The sequence below is a fragment of the Cydia amplana genome, chromosome 2, assembly GCF_948474715.1.
Source record: "Cydia amplana chromosome 2, ilCydAmpl1.1, whole genome shotgun sequence".
NCBI lineage: Eukaryota > Metazoa > Arthropoda > Insecta > Lepidoptera > Tortricidae > Cydia > Cydia amplana.
In genome coordinates this window covers 3133684-3148807 of record NC_086070.1, presented here as the reverse complement: position 1 = coordinate 3148807, position 15124 = coordinate 3133684, and the positions used below count along the sequence as shown (strand labels likewise).

Genomic DNA, 15124 nt, shown 5'->3' with positions numbered 1-15124 from the left:
TAAAAAGAAGCCACAGCAGTCAGTTCTGTTTTGTTAAAGTACTTCATTTTAGAAAATTTAGCGTTACCGATCGGATCGAAGATCATTGGGACCAGGTAACCCCTCAATGCAAGTCAGTTACTAGAGAAATTTAAGTTATGATAGCTATGCTATATTCATGACGACCGGTCTGGCCTAGTGGGTAGTGACCCTGCCTGTGAAGCCGCGGTCCTGGGTTCGAATCCCAGTAAGGGCCTTTATTTGTGCGATGAGCACAGATATTTGTTCCTGAGTCATGGTTGTTTTCTATGTATTAAGTATTTCTATATTATATATATCGTTGTCTGAGTACCCACAACACAAGCTTTCTTGAGCTTACCGTGGGGCTTAGTCAATTTGTGTAATAATGTCCTATAATATTTATTTATTTATATTTATTTAAACCCTATTTTACTCACAGTCTATTTAAAACTATACGTAGTTCACTGACCAGCAACCTGAATTGATAAAATTTTCAAGAAAACAACAAATTAATGATTTTTCTGAAGAAACTTGAAAGTCAAGGTCACGCCGATTTCACGCCGAAAACACGCCGCCGCCGCCGATTTTTTGGTAAACGCCGCCGCCGATCATTTTTTAATCGGCGCACACGTCTAGGCTATACCCGCTGAAATCAAAGTTCGCAAATTGCTGGCATCTTTCTCTGTCACTCTAATTACGCCTTCATTGTAGTAAATGAGAAAGATCCCCGCAATTTGCGATTTTCGCGGTTTACATTTAAACACAACTTTCTTTCGTTTTGTAACTTCGGCCCTTAAATTTTAAGAACCCTTATTATGTACCTGTTGCACAAAATGCCATTAAAGTAATATATAATAAAAACTGTTTTCTACAAAGTACATACTTACTGCTGTATAAATAACAAACTATTATCAATATCAAATTACTGTAAAATAAAACGATAATAATATGATTGATAAAACTGATAATAAGTTTTATCCAGAGCTGTCCACTGTCTAGTACCCAAGACCCTATTTAGGTACACAGTCCATTTCACTTTCCCTATAAAAGTCAACTTAATTCCAAAAACAATTTTTTCTTCCAGTACAGATAAGATAAAAATGTCTAAACTTTTCCTTACCCCGAATTCCGTTCGCGAATTACGGCTATACCAAATTCAAGCAAACTAGTCTGAGATCCGCATGAGATTTTTAATACCGCAATATATTCGAGTTTGAAATTTTTAAATGTGATCTGCTCGTATATATAAAACTGTAAGTACCAAAGGAGTATTTTATAAAAATCTGTACAACCGTAAAAACATGGATATCTAAAAAAAAGTAAAATAAAACATTTACGAACTTTTATTTATATATTTAAAGTACAAACGGCGGAATTAATGCCAGATACATTAATGCCTATAGACTTATTCACATTTATTTGTCAATATACCTTAATATTATTTATCATTTTCTTTCAATTATCAGTCTATTTTATTCATTCGCTTTGATTAGACCATTTATTTTTGAAAGAGTTGGCGATTTCTTGAAGCGTTTTTTCTTTAGTTTCTGGAAGATGTTTATATAATATCAGAATGAAAATATTTGAAGTTACACCATAGAATAAAAAACTGCCGTGTATTCCCAGTGCTCTAAAAAGCGATGGAGACAATTTTAAAACAATACTAAATATTATTTTATCAATCAATCCTACCATACAACATGCCAATTGGTTATAATTTTGCGGTACTATTTCTGCACAAATAGTAGAGAGTAATAACATCGGTCCAATAGTAATAAATATTGAAAATCCAGTTAACAGTGAAATTATAACTATATTGTTTTTCTCTAGAATTTCGTGTTTTATTAAGTAGAGGTACAGTGACACAGTATACAAAAATAAGACACCATTTGACGCACAGGTAAATAAAAGAGTTCTTCTTTTTACGATTCTAGAGAGCAAGCATCCGATATACATGCCAAATACAGTAACTCCGTCGAGCACCAACATCGTTAGGTAAGCAGCAGATTCACTTGCAGTCAATTCTGTAATTATTTCTAAAACATACATGTTGCACACCAGCTTTCCGGAACAATAATACAGTAAATATAACGTCAACGTTAATAGAATTGGCTTATAAAATTCATCGGTAAATATTACTGATCGCGATTTACTAAACCCTTTATTGGATTTAATCGTCTTTTTTGTCAAGGTTTTCTCATTATAGCTTTTTTGATTACTAATAAGCATTTCAAGCTCCTTTCTGGATTCTGTACTGTAACCTTTCAACCAGTAGTGGGCTTCTGTACTTTCTTGGTATCTTCGTTTCGATGCCAACCAATAAGGCGATTCCGGCCAAAATATAGCTGTACAGCAATAAACAGAACACACAATTCCAATCAAACCAACATACTTCCAGTGATAAAAGGTTCCTATTATATTCCCGATCCATATTCCCCAATACATACTAGCGCCTTTCAACGTCAAGAACACTCCTCTATAGCGAGGTGATGTGTACTCTGCAATTACTTGCATCAGCAGAGTTGTGTGTGAGACAAAAGTAATGCTTGTTACTATTTCACTTATGAAAAATGCAGTCAACGTAGTGCTGCAGTACAGAAGGCTGTGGCTAGCGATTGAGCTGATCGTTACGAAGTAAAAGGAGATTTTTCTTCCGAATCTCTGTGTTATTAATGGTAAGATGAGTACCCAAGGTATTGCCGCGTAGCCAAATACGGACGCTGAAACATATGATGCCATATAAAATTAATATATTACTTACAGGTGTAGTGCATGATACGTTCGTATTTGTCATGCTACTTCATTTAACCTCAGTACTTTTTGTATACCGAGGCTTCTGACTGAAACAGCAAGACACGTGTACGAACGTGTTTACAAAAAGGTTCGTAAAAATTTGTCAAAATAAAAGTCTTAAGAGTTACATTGGTTTAGTAACTTACTCACATATCCAAGATGCCATTTCGGCGCTGAGAGCTTCGGTTGAGTTTGAAATCTTCCTTGACTGTGCTATGTATACCGGAGGTACGCCCAAAAACAACCCTGGTGTAAAATACATCGTCCACAAGCCACTGCAGATAAAAATCTGTAAAAAAATCTATATCAATTAAGCCGCCAAATGTAGTATGCTAGCGAAAAATATATGGTCGATAGTTGTATTCTATTCCATTTTCAGTTTTTTGGGCTACTACATACTTTTGGTGGTCAACCCATTAGGTAGGTCATTTGAACACTGAAAATCAGGTCAAAAGAACAAAATAAGAGGGAGTAACAAACTGTGAAATCGAAAAAGAAAACAAGAGTGAAAATGCGGTACTACAATAACATTTTGAAAAGTAATCAATATCGTCATGTCATTTTAGAAAGTCAAGGCTGCTCTAGAGCAACAAAGAACAAACGCAAAGACCTGTATTGTGAATAGAGTTGAATATTAGCTTTGCAATAAAGTCGATATCTATAATCGATAAACAAACGTGATTTATAAATAATAAGTAAGTAGGTATACGTGCTATATTTACCTGCCGAACCAGTGGTCTCCACTTTTTCGAATCATTTTGTTCACCATCACAATTAACATTAACATAATCATAAGCACATCTGTCCATTGCGAGAGACGTTTAAATAATAATGAATAAGTAAACACAGTTGGACATTTTCGCCTAAATATATTGTACATGTGTTTTTATCTTAGTAGGTTAATTAACATTCATATATTATGCCCACTAAACCAAATTTCGTTTTTAGTGATTGATACCATAACGTCATTGAACGACACATATATAACATTAAAATAGTTTCATTTATCAACTTCCAAAATACAGTTCTTAGTTGTAGTAGCAGTAAGCAGCAATTTTGTAGTGTAACTTTATCACTGAACCCACGTTCACCTTTCACCTACATACTAATAATAACATAACTATCACTCAATACGTTATCATCGTGCTGTTCTTGTGCAGTCCTCGTGATATTACTGACTTTAATAGGTAGTCGCATCACGTTTTGCTGTAAATATATTGCATGTTTTAGATATCTAAACCCATTAAACAAGTACCGTTTAATTACCAATACTTCATGGAACCTAATGTTTGGATATACAAGGTGGAAGTCGGAATGTATATGTTTAAATATAGACATAGACAAATGTGCACGTGATAACGAGCTGAAAGTGAAAGAAATAAGCTTAATGTTTAATTGTGTCAACAATGAGTGTAACACAGATGAATGGTACGCGAAAATTTATCAACAAAAACAGATTCAATCGTACGTAATGAAAAAAAAAATGTATTTCTTGTACTCCTTATGTACGAGTATAACATTTTATATTGTTATATAAATTAATAATGATGTACTAGAAATTTATTATTATTTTAAAATTAACAGACGAGGTCATCAATCCTGTCATCGTATCCTGTACTACAGGTATTTTTGCGCAAAGTTGCGTAGTTTATGGTGGACCTTTGCGTGCTATAAACTAAGCCTTCAGGGCCCGATGGGCTCGATCAGAGAATATGGGCATTTATTTTTTCGGTCCTTTTGGAAAAAGACAAGTTTCAAAGCACATAAACATTACAGTGTACGTGACTTTTCCTTATGGTACCTGTATCATACAGTATCGGGAAAGTCTCAGAAAAGGTAAGATATGTCTACTACGCGGCCTAGCCAGGGTAATCGCTATCGATTCGCCATCGAATCGCTTCGTGTCTCTGTATCACTCTTCCATATTAGTGTGACAGGGACAGTTGCGTTTCGTTCGCTACGGAGCGTTAGCGATTGGCATATGTCTACGGGGCCTGGGACTCATGCAACAAAACAAAATACGTTTTTGTTGCATGACTTTCATATCGGAAGTATTTTTATATTTTTACCATTATCAGCAGTAAATCATATTCAGTATTCATTCAGTATTCATTTAATCATTGCTTTGTGTGTACAAAAAGGTCTTATGAATATTATATTATGTTACAACACAACCCTGTAAGGGCACCGCAATAAAATTACAAACTAATCAACTACTTAACCTAATAACACTGTTTAAATATACATATTTACATGTAATGGCCGGGCGTAGATAGGGCGGCAGAGAGGTTGACACGGGTAAATATTAAACATTACTTCAGGAGTCTAGATATTCACTTACAGAGTAGAATGCTTTGTCTATGAGAAATGCCTTTAAATTTTTCAGAAATTTACTATAATTTAGCTCATTTTTTAAGTGATCAGGTAGTTTATTATAAATTCTAATTGACATTGGGTAGGGACCATTTTTATGAATGACTAATTTAGACGTGGTTTGGATCAAATTGTTTTTGAAACGTGATTCGAATCGTCGGGGCATATCTCCCAGTTTAGAATAGAAATCAGGGTGTTCTTTTACAAATTTACATAATTCGAAAATATATATGCATGGTACCGTCAAAATTCCAAGATTTCTATAATGTGGCTTACTACTATCAGGAAGTGTAATATTTGCTAAAATACGAATGCATTTCTTTTGTAAGATTAGTAAATCTTCTGCGTTTGTACTGTTTCCCCATAAAATTATGGCATAGCAAAGCCATGCCTGGGCATAAGCATAGTAAGCTGTCAGGGCTGTTTGCAGGTCTGTGGTCATTTTTAATTGTCGCAAGGCGTAAATAAATTGGCTAAGTTTGGTTTTAATTTTTTCTATGTGGTCTTTCCAATTCAAGTGAGAGTCGATCGTTATACCGAGAAGTGGGAAGGAGGGCACGCACTCTATTTTGTTTTGTTGGAATTCAAAATTTATGTCTAACTCTTGCTTTTGGTGGGGCCTGAATTGCATAAGTTTTGTTTTTGAAAAATTAATTTCGAGATTGTGGTCATTTGTCCAGTTTACGATGCTTGTTACAACTTCCGATAGTTTGTCATTGAGATTTGTATTGCAAGTGCATGATAGTAATAATGAGAAATCGTCCGCAAACATTACGCATTGTTCATTTAGGGATTTTGGAAGGTCGTTTATGTAAATAATGAACAACAGGCAGCCAATCACGCTTCCCTGCGGAATGGAGTCAGACACGGGCTGAACATCCGACCTGATGGTACTAATTTCTCTCGAATGGTTATTTATATGTTCGATATCAACGTATTGTTTTCGGTTGCTTAAATAAGATTTGAACCACTTATGAGTAACTCCTCGCACTCCAATTCCGTACAGTTTATCGAGTAATATACTAAATTTTACTTTTTCGTAGGCTTTCGTCATATCGAACAATATACCTATTGCGTATTCTTTTTTGTCTAATATGTTTAAAATGTCGTTGACATATTTGTAAGCCGCTAAAGTCGTTGACCGCTTTTTCCGAAAACCATTTTGTGCATTGTCAAGGATATTGTATTTCTCGCAATAGGAGTAAAGTCGTTTGCACATGGCTTTCTCAAACACTTTAGAGATTGCAGGCAACAGTGCAATCGGACGATAGTTATTAGGGTCGGTTCGCGTATTCTTTTTATATATAGGTTTTATGACGGCTTGTTTTATATTATATATTGGCAGGTAATATAAATATTAAAATTAAATCTATTAAAAAAGCATACAGCAAACCATCTTTTCTGGATAAGGGTAAAACATACACAAACTTAGTGCTATTTTACTGAGGTATAAATTCTAACTTGCCGCCTGTACCTATACAATAACCATAATAAATAGTAAAGAAGCCAGAAACTTGGTCTATATATTCCTCGCAGATAAAGTTGTTTTGTATATTTGACTCCACAGATATAACCGAAATAGATGCCGCAGGCAGGCAATAGATGAAAATATAAGTTATAAAATTCGTACATAAGTACCTAGTTTTAGTTAGGTATAACGTGTTACGTGGATAAATAAAATAACACATACAAAACAATTTGCTCTCAGTAAAGCTTAGTGATATTACTTCAACAAAAATATTATTGTTGACAGCTGACAGATCGTATCCATAACCGTGTCATAACATTACCTAGTTTAGGGCTCAAGACACTATTCCTAGGCTTATTTAAAAATCCATCCTAAAATCTTAAAGTAAAAATATACGACGTACCTAAAAAGCTGTAATTTATATGCGTGAATCTATCATTTTTACATATGTAAGTATGTATGTTATGTATCTTCAGGTCATATCTTGCAAATTAAATTAGACCCACTTCCCATTATTCGATTAAGCTGACACTACACATACATGTGTAAGTTGTGTGAAAATGCAATATTATGGTACCATCGAGTTGATCAGCTGATGATGGACAGAACTCTATGATAAAACAACGCAACACAATTGTGTTTGGGTTTGTTAAAATTATCTTGATCAGTATTTGTTGCCTATTGAAAGTAAAGTACGGTCAGTTGTAGCTAACAATTTTTTTTTTTCTATAAAATTATTATTTCATTCATTATTGAACTATTTTCTTGCGTAGTCTATTTCATTCGTCCGTTGTTCTGTAACAAAAACTCTGTTTACGGCAGCGCGTGCTTACGACACTTGTGAAAGGCAGCGTCAATCTTGAACATCTTACGTACGGCCTATTCTTAGCAGCCATTTTGTTTTTAGATTGCTGAACCCAAGAGAGAATAAACCTTTTTTAGTCTTTTGCCAATACTACCAGACGGTACCTACCCTTAACCTCCTAAGCCCAAACAAAAATTGAGTATGTAGTCAGTACGGCCCGTAGTCCTACCAGTAGTACTATTGTTTTATACTCATTCAGACCCAAGTAGGTACTTAAAATACTTTTTTTAATGTTATTGTACTTATACAGCACCTTGTACAGCACTTTGATTTTTTTTTACGAACTTGTTAAAGGGCTCACAGACAAAACAAAACAGTCCTTTAGAAGTTCGTACACGCCAATTTCGATAAGCGCAAAATTTGAAATGGGTTTTCTATTAAGTCCTACTGGTAGGACCGTGGTACGCTATGACTACACAATTGTTGTAGGAGCTGGGTCTGAATAAGAAAGTTAATAAGTACTATGGGTAGGACCTTGGGCCTTAGGAGGGTATGAAATTTCTTCGTTTAATTATTGACACTAAATACTTGTCATCTTGGTCGAATTGCAGGCTTTCGTAAAAACTAGTGTATATTATGGGAATTCTTGGGATTCGTTACTTCTTCTATGAGTACCTACTACGCCCCAACAGTAATGCTGCTGCAGACGTCATTCGAATGTCATCTTTATTTCATGGATTTACTCTTTGTTATAGTTAACGAAATATATTGTCGAATCGGTGCAAATTATATTTCGTCTACTAAGTAAACGAGAATTTATATTTCGCGAAACAAGCATTTTTGCGTTAATATACCAACCTACTATAAGCGCTGAAGCGCTGGTGGCCTAGCGATAAGAGCGTGCGACTTGCGATCCGGAGGTCGCGGGTTCGAACCCCGGCTCGTACCAATGAGTTTTTCGGAACTTATGTACGAAATATCATTTGGTCCAGCGTATATCGTTGGCTATTCAGCGCGGGAACGCCGCTGGTATTTTCGGGACATTTGTGCCGGGTACTTACCGGATTAGGATATAGGTTTATGGCTTATTATTATGTATTTTGTAATGACCAATTTCCTTTATATTTTGACGATGCGTGTTGCGGATGACATATGTGACAAAATGCATTTTAATTTGACGAAGCCTGAGGTGGATGAGCTTTCTGTATGATGACGAAGCCTGCGCTGTGGATCCTATGCTACCTATGCTTATTGTTGTGTTATTATTAGGTATATTATTGTGTTGGTTTAATAAATAATTACATTGATGTTTTGATATTTACCAGTCGCTTTTCGGTGAAGGAAAACATCGTGAGGAAACCAGACTAATCCCAATACGGGCCTAGTATACCCTCTGGGTTGGAAGGTCAGATGGTAGTCGCTTTCGTAAAAACTAGTGCCCACGCCAATTACTGGGATTAGTTGCCAAGCGGACCCCAGGCTCCCATGAGCCGTGGCAAAATGCCGGGACAACGCGAGGAAGAAGAAGATACCAACCTAGTATACTATACGGTCTCGGGTCTACTCTATTTATAAGAGTAAGTACCTATACGTATTAACTTAACCCACCCACATCAGGGTATTCCCGGCGGCCAGCCAGCATGATTACTTTTTAAACCTATCCGTTTTCTATTAACTCTTATCGATAGTTTTAAAGCAATTTTCAGGCGTACAGTATGTTCATGTACGCTTAAAAATTCAGATACGGAAATATTGGGTTATTTTTTACAGTTAATTAGTTTCTTCTTATAACGGCTGTAAGTAGATATTGTAATCGATTACATTAGGTACATTTGCAGTTACAATTAGACACAGGCAGCGTCAGCACGTGCTGACTCGTGTCGTGCCTTACGTGCCAAGTTTAGCAGGCGTAAGAGCGGTTTCGCACTACGTCCGATCCGAATCCGATCCGAATCCGAGCCGTAGAACTATTTCTATGGTAATTTACGCACTCCGTCATCCGATTTCGGAAAGAAATCTGACGGATTTAGTGCGTAAATTAGGTACCATAGAAATAGTTCTACGGCTACTTCGGATCATATTTTCACGGATTCGGATCGGATTCGGATCGGACGTAGTGCGAAACCGCTCAGTAGGTATATATGTTATAAGTTCGACTTTACGAGGAAAGGGGACGACCGTTTCTCCATAGAAACATAGTACCTACCCGTTTTCCTTCCTGAATCTATATAGACATTATGGAAAATATTTTCACATCATTTGATGTAGGTATATTTACCATAGCTATGCCCCTATGTTATGCAAACATTTCTTTCTAGGTAATTCAATTTGTACTATAAAAATAGGCAAGTAAAGTCGCGGGATACAGCCAATATGGGCATAATTATCGCGGGATAAATACCAATAAAGCAAAGCCGAAGCCATGCCCAAAGTCATTAATCATAAGTTGACTGGAGCAAACGAATTTTAACTAACCTCGAGCTTAGTAATTAACCTTAGATTACTACGTAAACCTCGTATTTGACGCAAAGGAATAGTTGTAAAAGCAATATTAACTATTACGCAATAAATTTCATTTACAATTGCACTTTGCATGATGATACTACTTACTGATACGACTGGGTTAGAAAACTTGGAAACGGTAGCTCGTGATTCTGGTGTTTTGTTTACAGTTTCTGCAAGTAAGCTACGCGTTTTGAGAAAGGAATGAGCGATGCTATTCCAACTAACCACTACACCTTATAAAACAAAGTCCTTCGCCGCGTCTCTCTGTGTGTATGTTTGTTCGCGGTAAACTCAAAAACTTCAGAGCGGATTTTTATGCGGTATTCACCTTTCGATAGAGTGATTCTTGTGAAAGGTTTAAAAGTATAATTTGTTAACCCGCGCGAAGCCGCGGTGGGCCGCTACCTAGTGTTTATAATAAAATGAATATGTATGTTCTAACCAATCAACAGCTGATTTTAACCATCCACAAGATAACGGCGATTGCTAAAAGTAATTTGTTTAGATTGGCAAAAGTCCACGCTTACAACTGGAATGCGGTAAGTGTCATGTCGTGTCCATTCTAATTTAAACCTTAGTTTGGATATTTAAGGCTGAAATTTGAAAGACTCAACTTAATCTATCTTCTGAAGATGTTACCACACATTTTGGTGCAATACATGTCATGTTATGTGAACTTTGTGTAATAGCGTTTATATGAAGAGGCCAGTCAATATGAACGTTTTAGTACGAGCATCGGTGGTTCAGTGGTAGAATGCTCGCCTGCCACGCGGGCGGCCCGGGTTCGATTCCCGGCCGATGCAAGTTTTCTGTTATTATAAATGTGTATAAAATTAAGTATTAGGGTCATTCTCTCATTTCGTGCAAATCGGTGAGATTCTCTCGATTTGTAATTTTTGTTTTAAATGGTAAACTTTTGAGTTTCGTCAATTTGTGGATTCATTTATTAACATTTTTCTGCTAAAGGCACCTTTGTAACGTTATTACTTTTCATTTAATAAGGCTACTGGTAATGAACTACGCGCTGGTAATGAATTCGGCCGAGATGGTAATTTTATCAGTGGACGGTAATGAAACAAACTTATGAAATCGAACATATTCTATGTATATAAATATGTATTTATCTATATACGTATGTATATCGTCGCCTAGCACCCATAGTACAAGCTTTGCTTAGTTTGGGGCTAGGTTGATCTGTGTAAGATGTCCCCCAATATTTATTTATTTATTTATTTATTTATTTATTATTTATATAAAAAACTGTATTTCAAGAAAATTAACACCAATTAAAATCAACAATATTAAAAACATGTGTCTTAAGCACTGCGGAGATGATCAAACCGACTTGACATACACTTGGAGTTGACAATCTCAACTTATAATGTTCAAGCTAGATGGTACATTCACCATTTACTTATCATCATTATAAGTCGAGATTGTTAACCCCAAGTGTTTGTTAAGTCGGTTTGATCATCTGCGCACCATATCACATAAAACATAGTTTTCAAATTTTCAAAAATTAGCATAGACAAAATATATTTAAATCATTCGCGTTTTGTACCTATGTAATTTTTTTTATCGTTTTAACCCTATAGTGTGGGGTGTCGTCGGATAGGTCTTTAAAAATAAATAGGAGTTTGCAAACAACATTTTTTGATAAAGTCAATCAATTCGGAAATAATAATTTAGAAAGAATAAAAAACGGTTATTCCTTCTAACTTTTCTAAAATCGATCCAAAAAATATGGAAAAAAATCATAAAAATAGTGCTTAATAAACTCATTCAAACAAAATTAAAGCGAACTTGATAAGTTAAGCCGTTTATGAGTTATCGCTAAAAGTCTTCCCTTCTTATTTTATTTAAAAGCCTGGCAAACCTTATTTGTGACCGGATTTTCGCAAGCAACCCTATAACCACATAATAGTGACCGGAAAAAGATAGGCAACCTAGTTGATTTATATTGTACAAGTTGTATACTTTCCATTGGAACTTATTTCGTTTGTCAGACAGATCGGTGAAATTTGAAGAAAAAAAATTTTTTTTTCAAAAAATAATTAAACATAGTTTTGACCATATTTCTTTAAGCAACCCTATTTATTTATGTTCAGGAATATATTTTCTTTCATAATATGTAAGTTTCATCCGTCAGACATATCGGTGAAGGTCGACCATCTTAGACTACAAAGGCTCCCCGGTTGGGCTCCCCTATTGTCATATACAGTTTTAAATGTTTATAACAACGTAATATTTATAATAACTAAGCCTCTTTCCATTAAATGCACTGCCTCGAATATATTATCATTACCTTCTTAAGTCATTCATTACCTTTCCCAGTAAAATTAGAAGGAAAAGAAGTGAATGAAACCGATATGAATGAAGTTTTGGAAGTTTTTGTCGCCTACATCAGTTGGCATCAGACCTTAATTTTGCAGAATAAACCATCTGAAAGGGGACACTAAAACACTTCATTACGTATAATTATAATAATGTACACTTGCTACTTACTGTATAAATCACGCGATGGCGATGAAGACTAACGAGAACCACACTCCTTCCCGACCCGAGAGATCGTATATATTTTCGCTAACAGCGGCACACGGGCGTCCGCTACGAGATCACGCAGCCAACTGACTGACGAACAATGTGTTGCATCGGCGGTAGGCGCTATATACCCTCGCTATATAGCAAAATATAGCTAATCTATTTCTCGCGTCGGTAATGAAGAAATTACTTGAACCATACACTTATAAGGCAGTATAGTTTTTATTATTTATTTCTAGCTTCTAATATTATACGATTTAAAACATAACTAAATAAGTCATTTATTGAACAAACAACGAATTTTCTATTTGTAGTATCTTAAGGTTAAAATGTAGGTCAAAGTTATATCTTCACGCGTTACATGTAGAGATGAATGAAAAAATTGGGTGTTAATTGTACATATAAAGAAAATACATATCTTTTTAGAATTGTTCATTGGAGAGACATATACTTTAGGCCCTATGTTACAACCTTGCATTAACAGATATTTGAAAACGCCACCACATTTTTGGTAAATTTCCGAAAACACCGATTTGCACGAAATGCGAGAACGACCCATTAGTGCTATTATAGTTGTGGTCTCGTGTAAGGTGAAGGTATTTAGGCTGCTCCAGTTATGAAATGAACACAAAAAAACTAACGCAGAATACCTACAAATGTTATATTCGTAAAAACGCTGATAGTCAGCGAATACGAATATTCGTATTCATATACGTTGCATCACTACTTACATATAAATAAATTAGGCATATAGGCACCTGGCTTTCAAACTATATATAAAATAGAAATGAAACTGACTTGAGTTATAACTTACTAACGTTAGTTTAACAAATTTTCGAGTGGATGCTTTAATATTTTTCGTTTAAAAACTTTTGATTGGAACCTAAACAAAGTTAGAGAAGTTTTGAGTTTTTCAATTTAACCTCTTAATTTATTAAACTGTAAAACTTTAGTCTCAGTTTAATAACTCATTGGTCTGCCCTAAGTTTGGCTCTTTTAAATAGACGTACTTTTGCATTTATTTTACTAGCTGAATTGCCAGTGTTAAAAAAACAGAAGATAAATGTTTTTCCTTTTAGAGTCCTCCTGACGCACAATGCTTCAATGATAACTTTGCAATAAATCTCAATGCAACAAATCTTAATTATTATCTTCAAAAATATATTGTGCCAGGAAAAACTTGCGCGACGATTCGGATATCGAGAGGGAGCGAAGAGCTCTGGCGATCAGAGCTAACATGATAGCTCGCAGGTTCAGTCGGTGTACAGCGCAAGTTAAAATTACACTATTCCGTGCGTACTGTACATCGCTGTATACCTGCAGCTCGTGGGCTAGATATACGCAACGCTCGATCAATAAATTGCGGGTGCAATATAATGACGCGTTCAGGGTGCTGTTGCGGCTGCCGCGGCATTGCAGCGCGTCTGGCATGTTCGCGGACGCTCACGTTGACAGTTTTTATGCGACGCTGCGCAAGCGCTGCGCCGCGACGCTCCGCAGAGTCCGTGACAGCCGCCACAGCCTCCTGAGCGTAGTAGCGGAGAGGTGGGACAGTGGCCTAATCAGGCACTGGTCCTCGCTTCACTTAGGTTTAGGTACTAATATAGTTGTTTAAGTATTTTTTAGTTTTTTTTTTTTTTTTTTTTGTTGTTACTAACAAACTATGGACACTTATAAGTCTGAAATAAATGCATTTTATTTATTTATTTTTAAAAAAACCTAGAGCCTGTTCGGAAAGAGAAGAGTCGTGGAATGTATTGGTCCCCATACATTCCACCACTCTTCTCTTTCCGCACAGACTCTACTAATGAAATAAAAAATTGTAGCGTCATTATTTCCTTTCGTCAAATACAGATACGTCATCATTTGTCACCAACCCTTGCCAGTACGAGTATTTATGATCCCACGACCTGTATTTATGACGCAAGGAATTAGCTCGGCCACAAATTGTGCCGTGGGCGGGATTCGGTACATTTATTAGACCGTGTGATATATTTCACCGCCGACCCCCGGGCTATACGGACAAAGCTGTAGGTCAGAGGCTGCGTTAGTTATGTATATGTACATCTTAAAGTTATCAAAATGTTCTCTTTTAATAAAACAAGAAAGACTGAACCTATACCCCCTAGTGTAAATTTCATGCGATAGCGTGACGTGATGTACGGCGCGTTTGCGTTATGTCTATTTTTGCATGGGATTTTAAATAGCGCGCCAAGCGGGGCGCTTTTTAAACCCAAAATCCCATACAAAATGACATTTTACGCAAACGCGTACGTCACGTCACGCTATCGAATGAAATGTACTCTAGGGGTACAGATACCGTTTCTACAAAGTCGCGTTCTACCAATAATATCTGGGAGACCGAGCTTTGCTCGGAAAACATATAAAATCTCAAAAATTAGCGTTTTCCCGGAGATAAGACCTAGCTAGATTGATTTTTTGCTCCCGAAAACCCCCATATACCATATTCATCGAAATCGTTAGAGCCGTTTCCGAATCACTGAAATATATATATAAATAAATAAATATGCAAGAATTACTCGTTTAAAGGTATTAGATAGATAGATAGATTCAGAGCCATTGAACGGAAGTTGAGTTAGGTATACGCGGGAGGCAGGGATCGGATACCGGTATTTTTT

The 15124-nt window shown here is 36.0% G+C and overlaps 1 protein-coding gene and 1 non-coding gene across 2 annotated transcripts; one reads left to right on the top strand and one right to left on the bottom strand.

The window, feature by feature from the left end:
* Window positions 1-1476: 1476 nt before the first annotated feature.
* LOC134662099 (facilitated trehalose transporter Tret1-2 homolog) lies at window positions 1477-3613 on the bottom strand. Its single transcript, XM_063518372.1, has 3 exons — window positions 3516-3613; window positions 2944-3082; window positions 1477-2720 (listed from the first exon to the last, which is right to left on the bottom strand). Exons 1-3 carry the CDS (start codon window positions 3600-3602, stop codon window positions 1477-1479), a joined length of 1470 nt encoding a protein of 489 aa, XP_063374442.1. The 5' UTR covers window positions 3603-3613.
* Window positions 3614-10676: 7063 nt separating this feature from the next.
* Trnag-gcc (transfer RNA glycine (anticodon GCC)) lies at window positions 10677-10747 on the top strand. The gene has a single exon. It is a non-coding gene; the product is annotated as a tRNA-Gly (tRNA).
* The last annotated feature ends 4377 nt before the right edge of the window (window positions 10748-15124 follow it).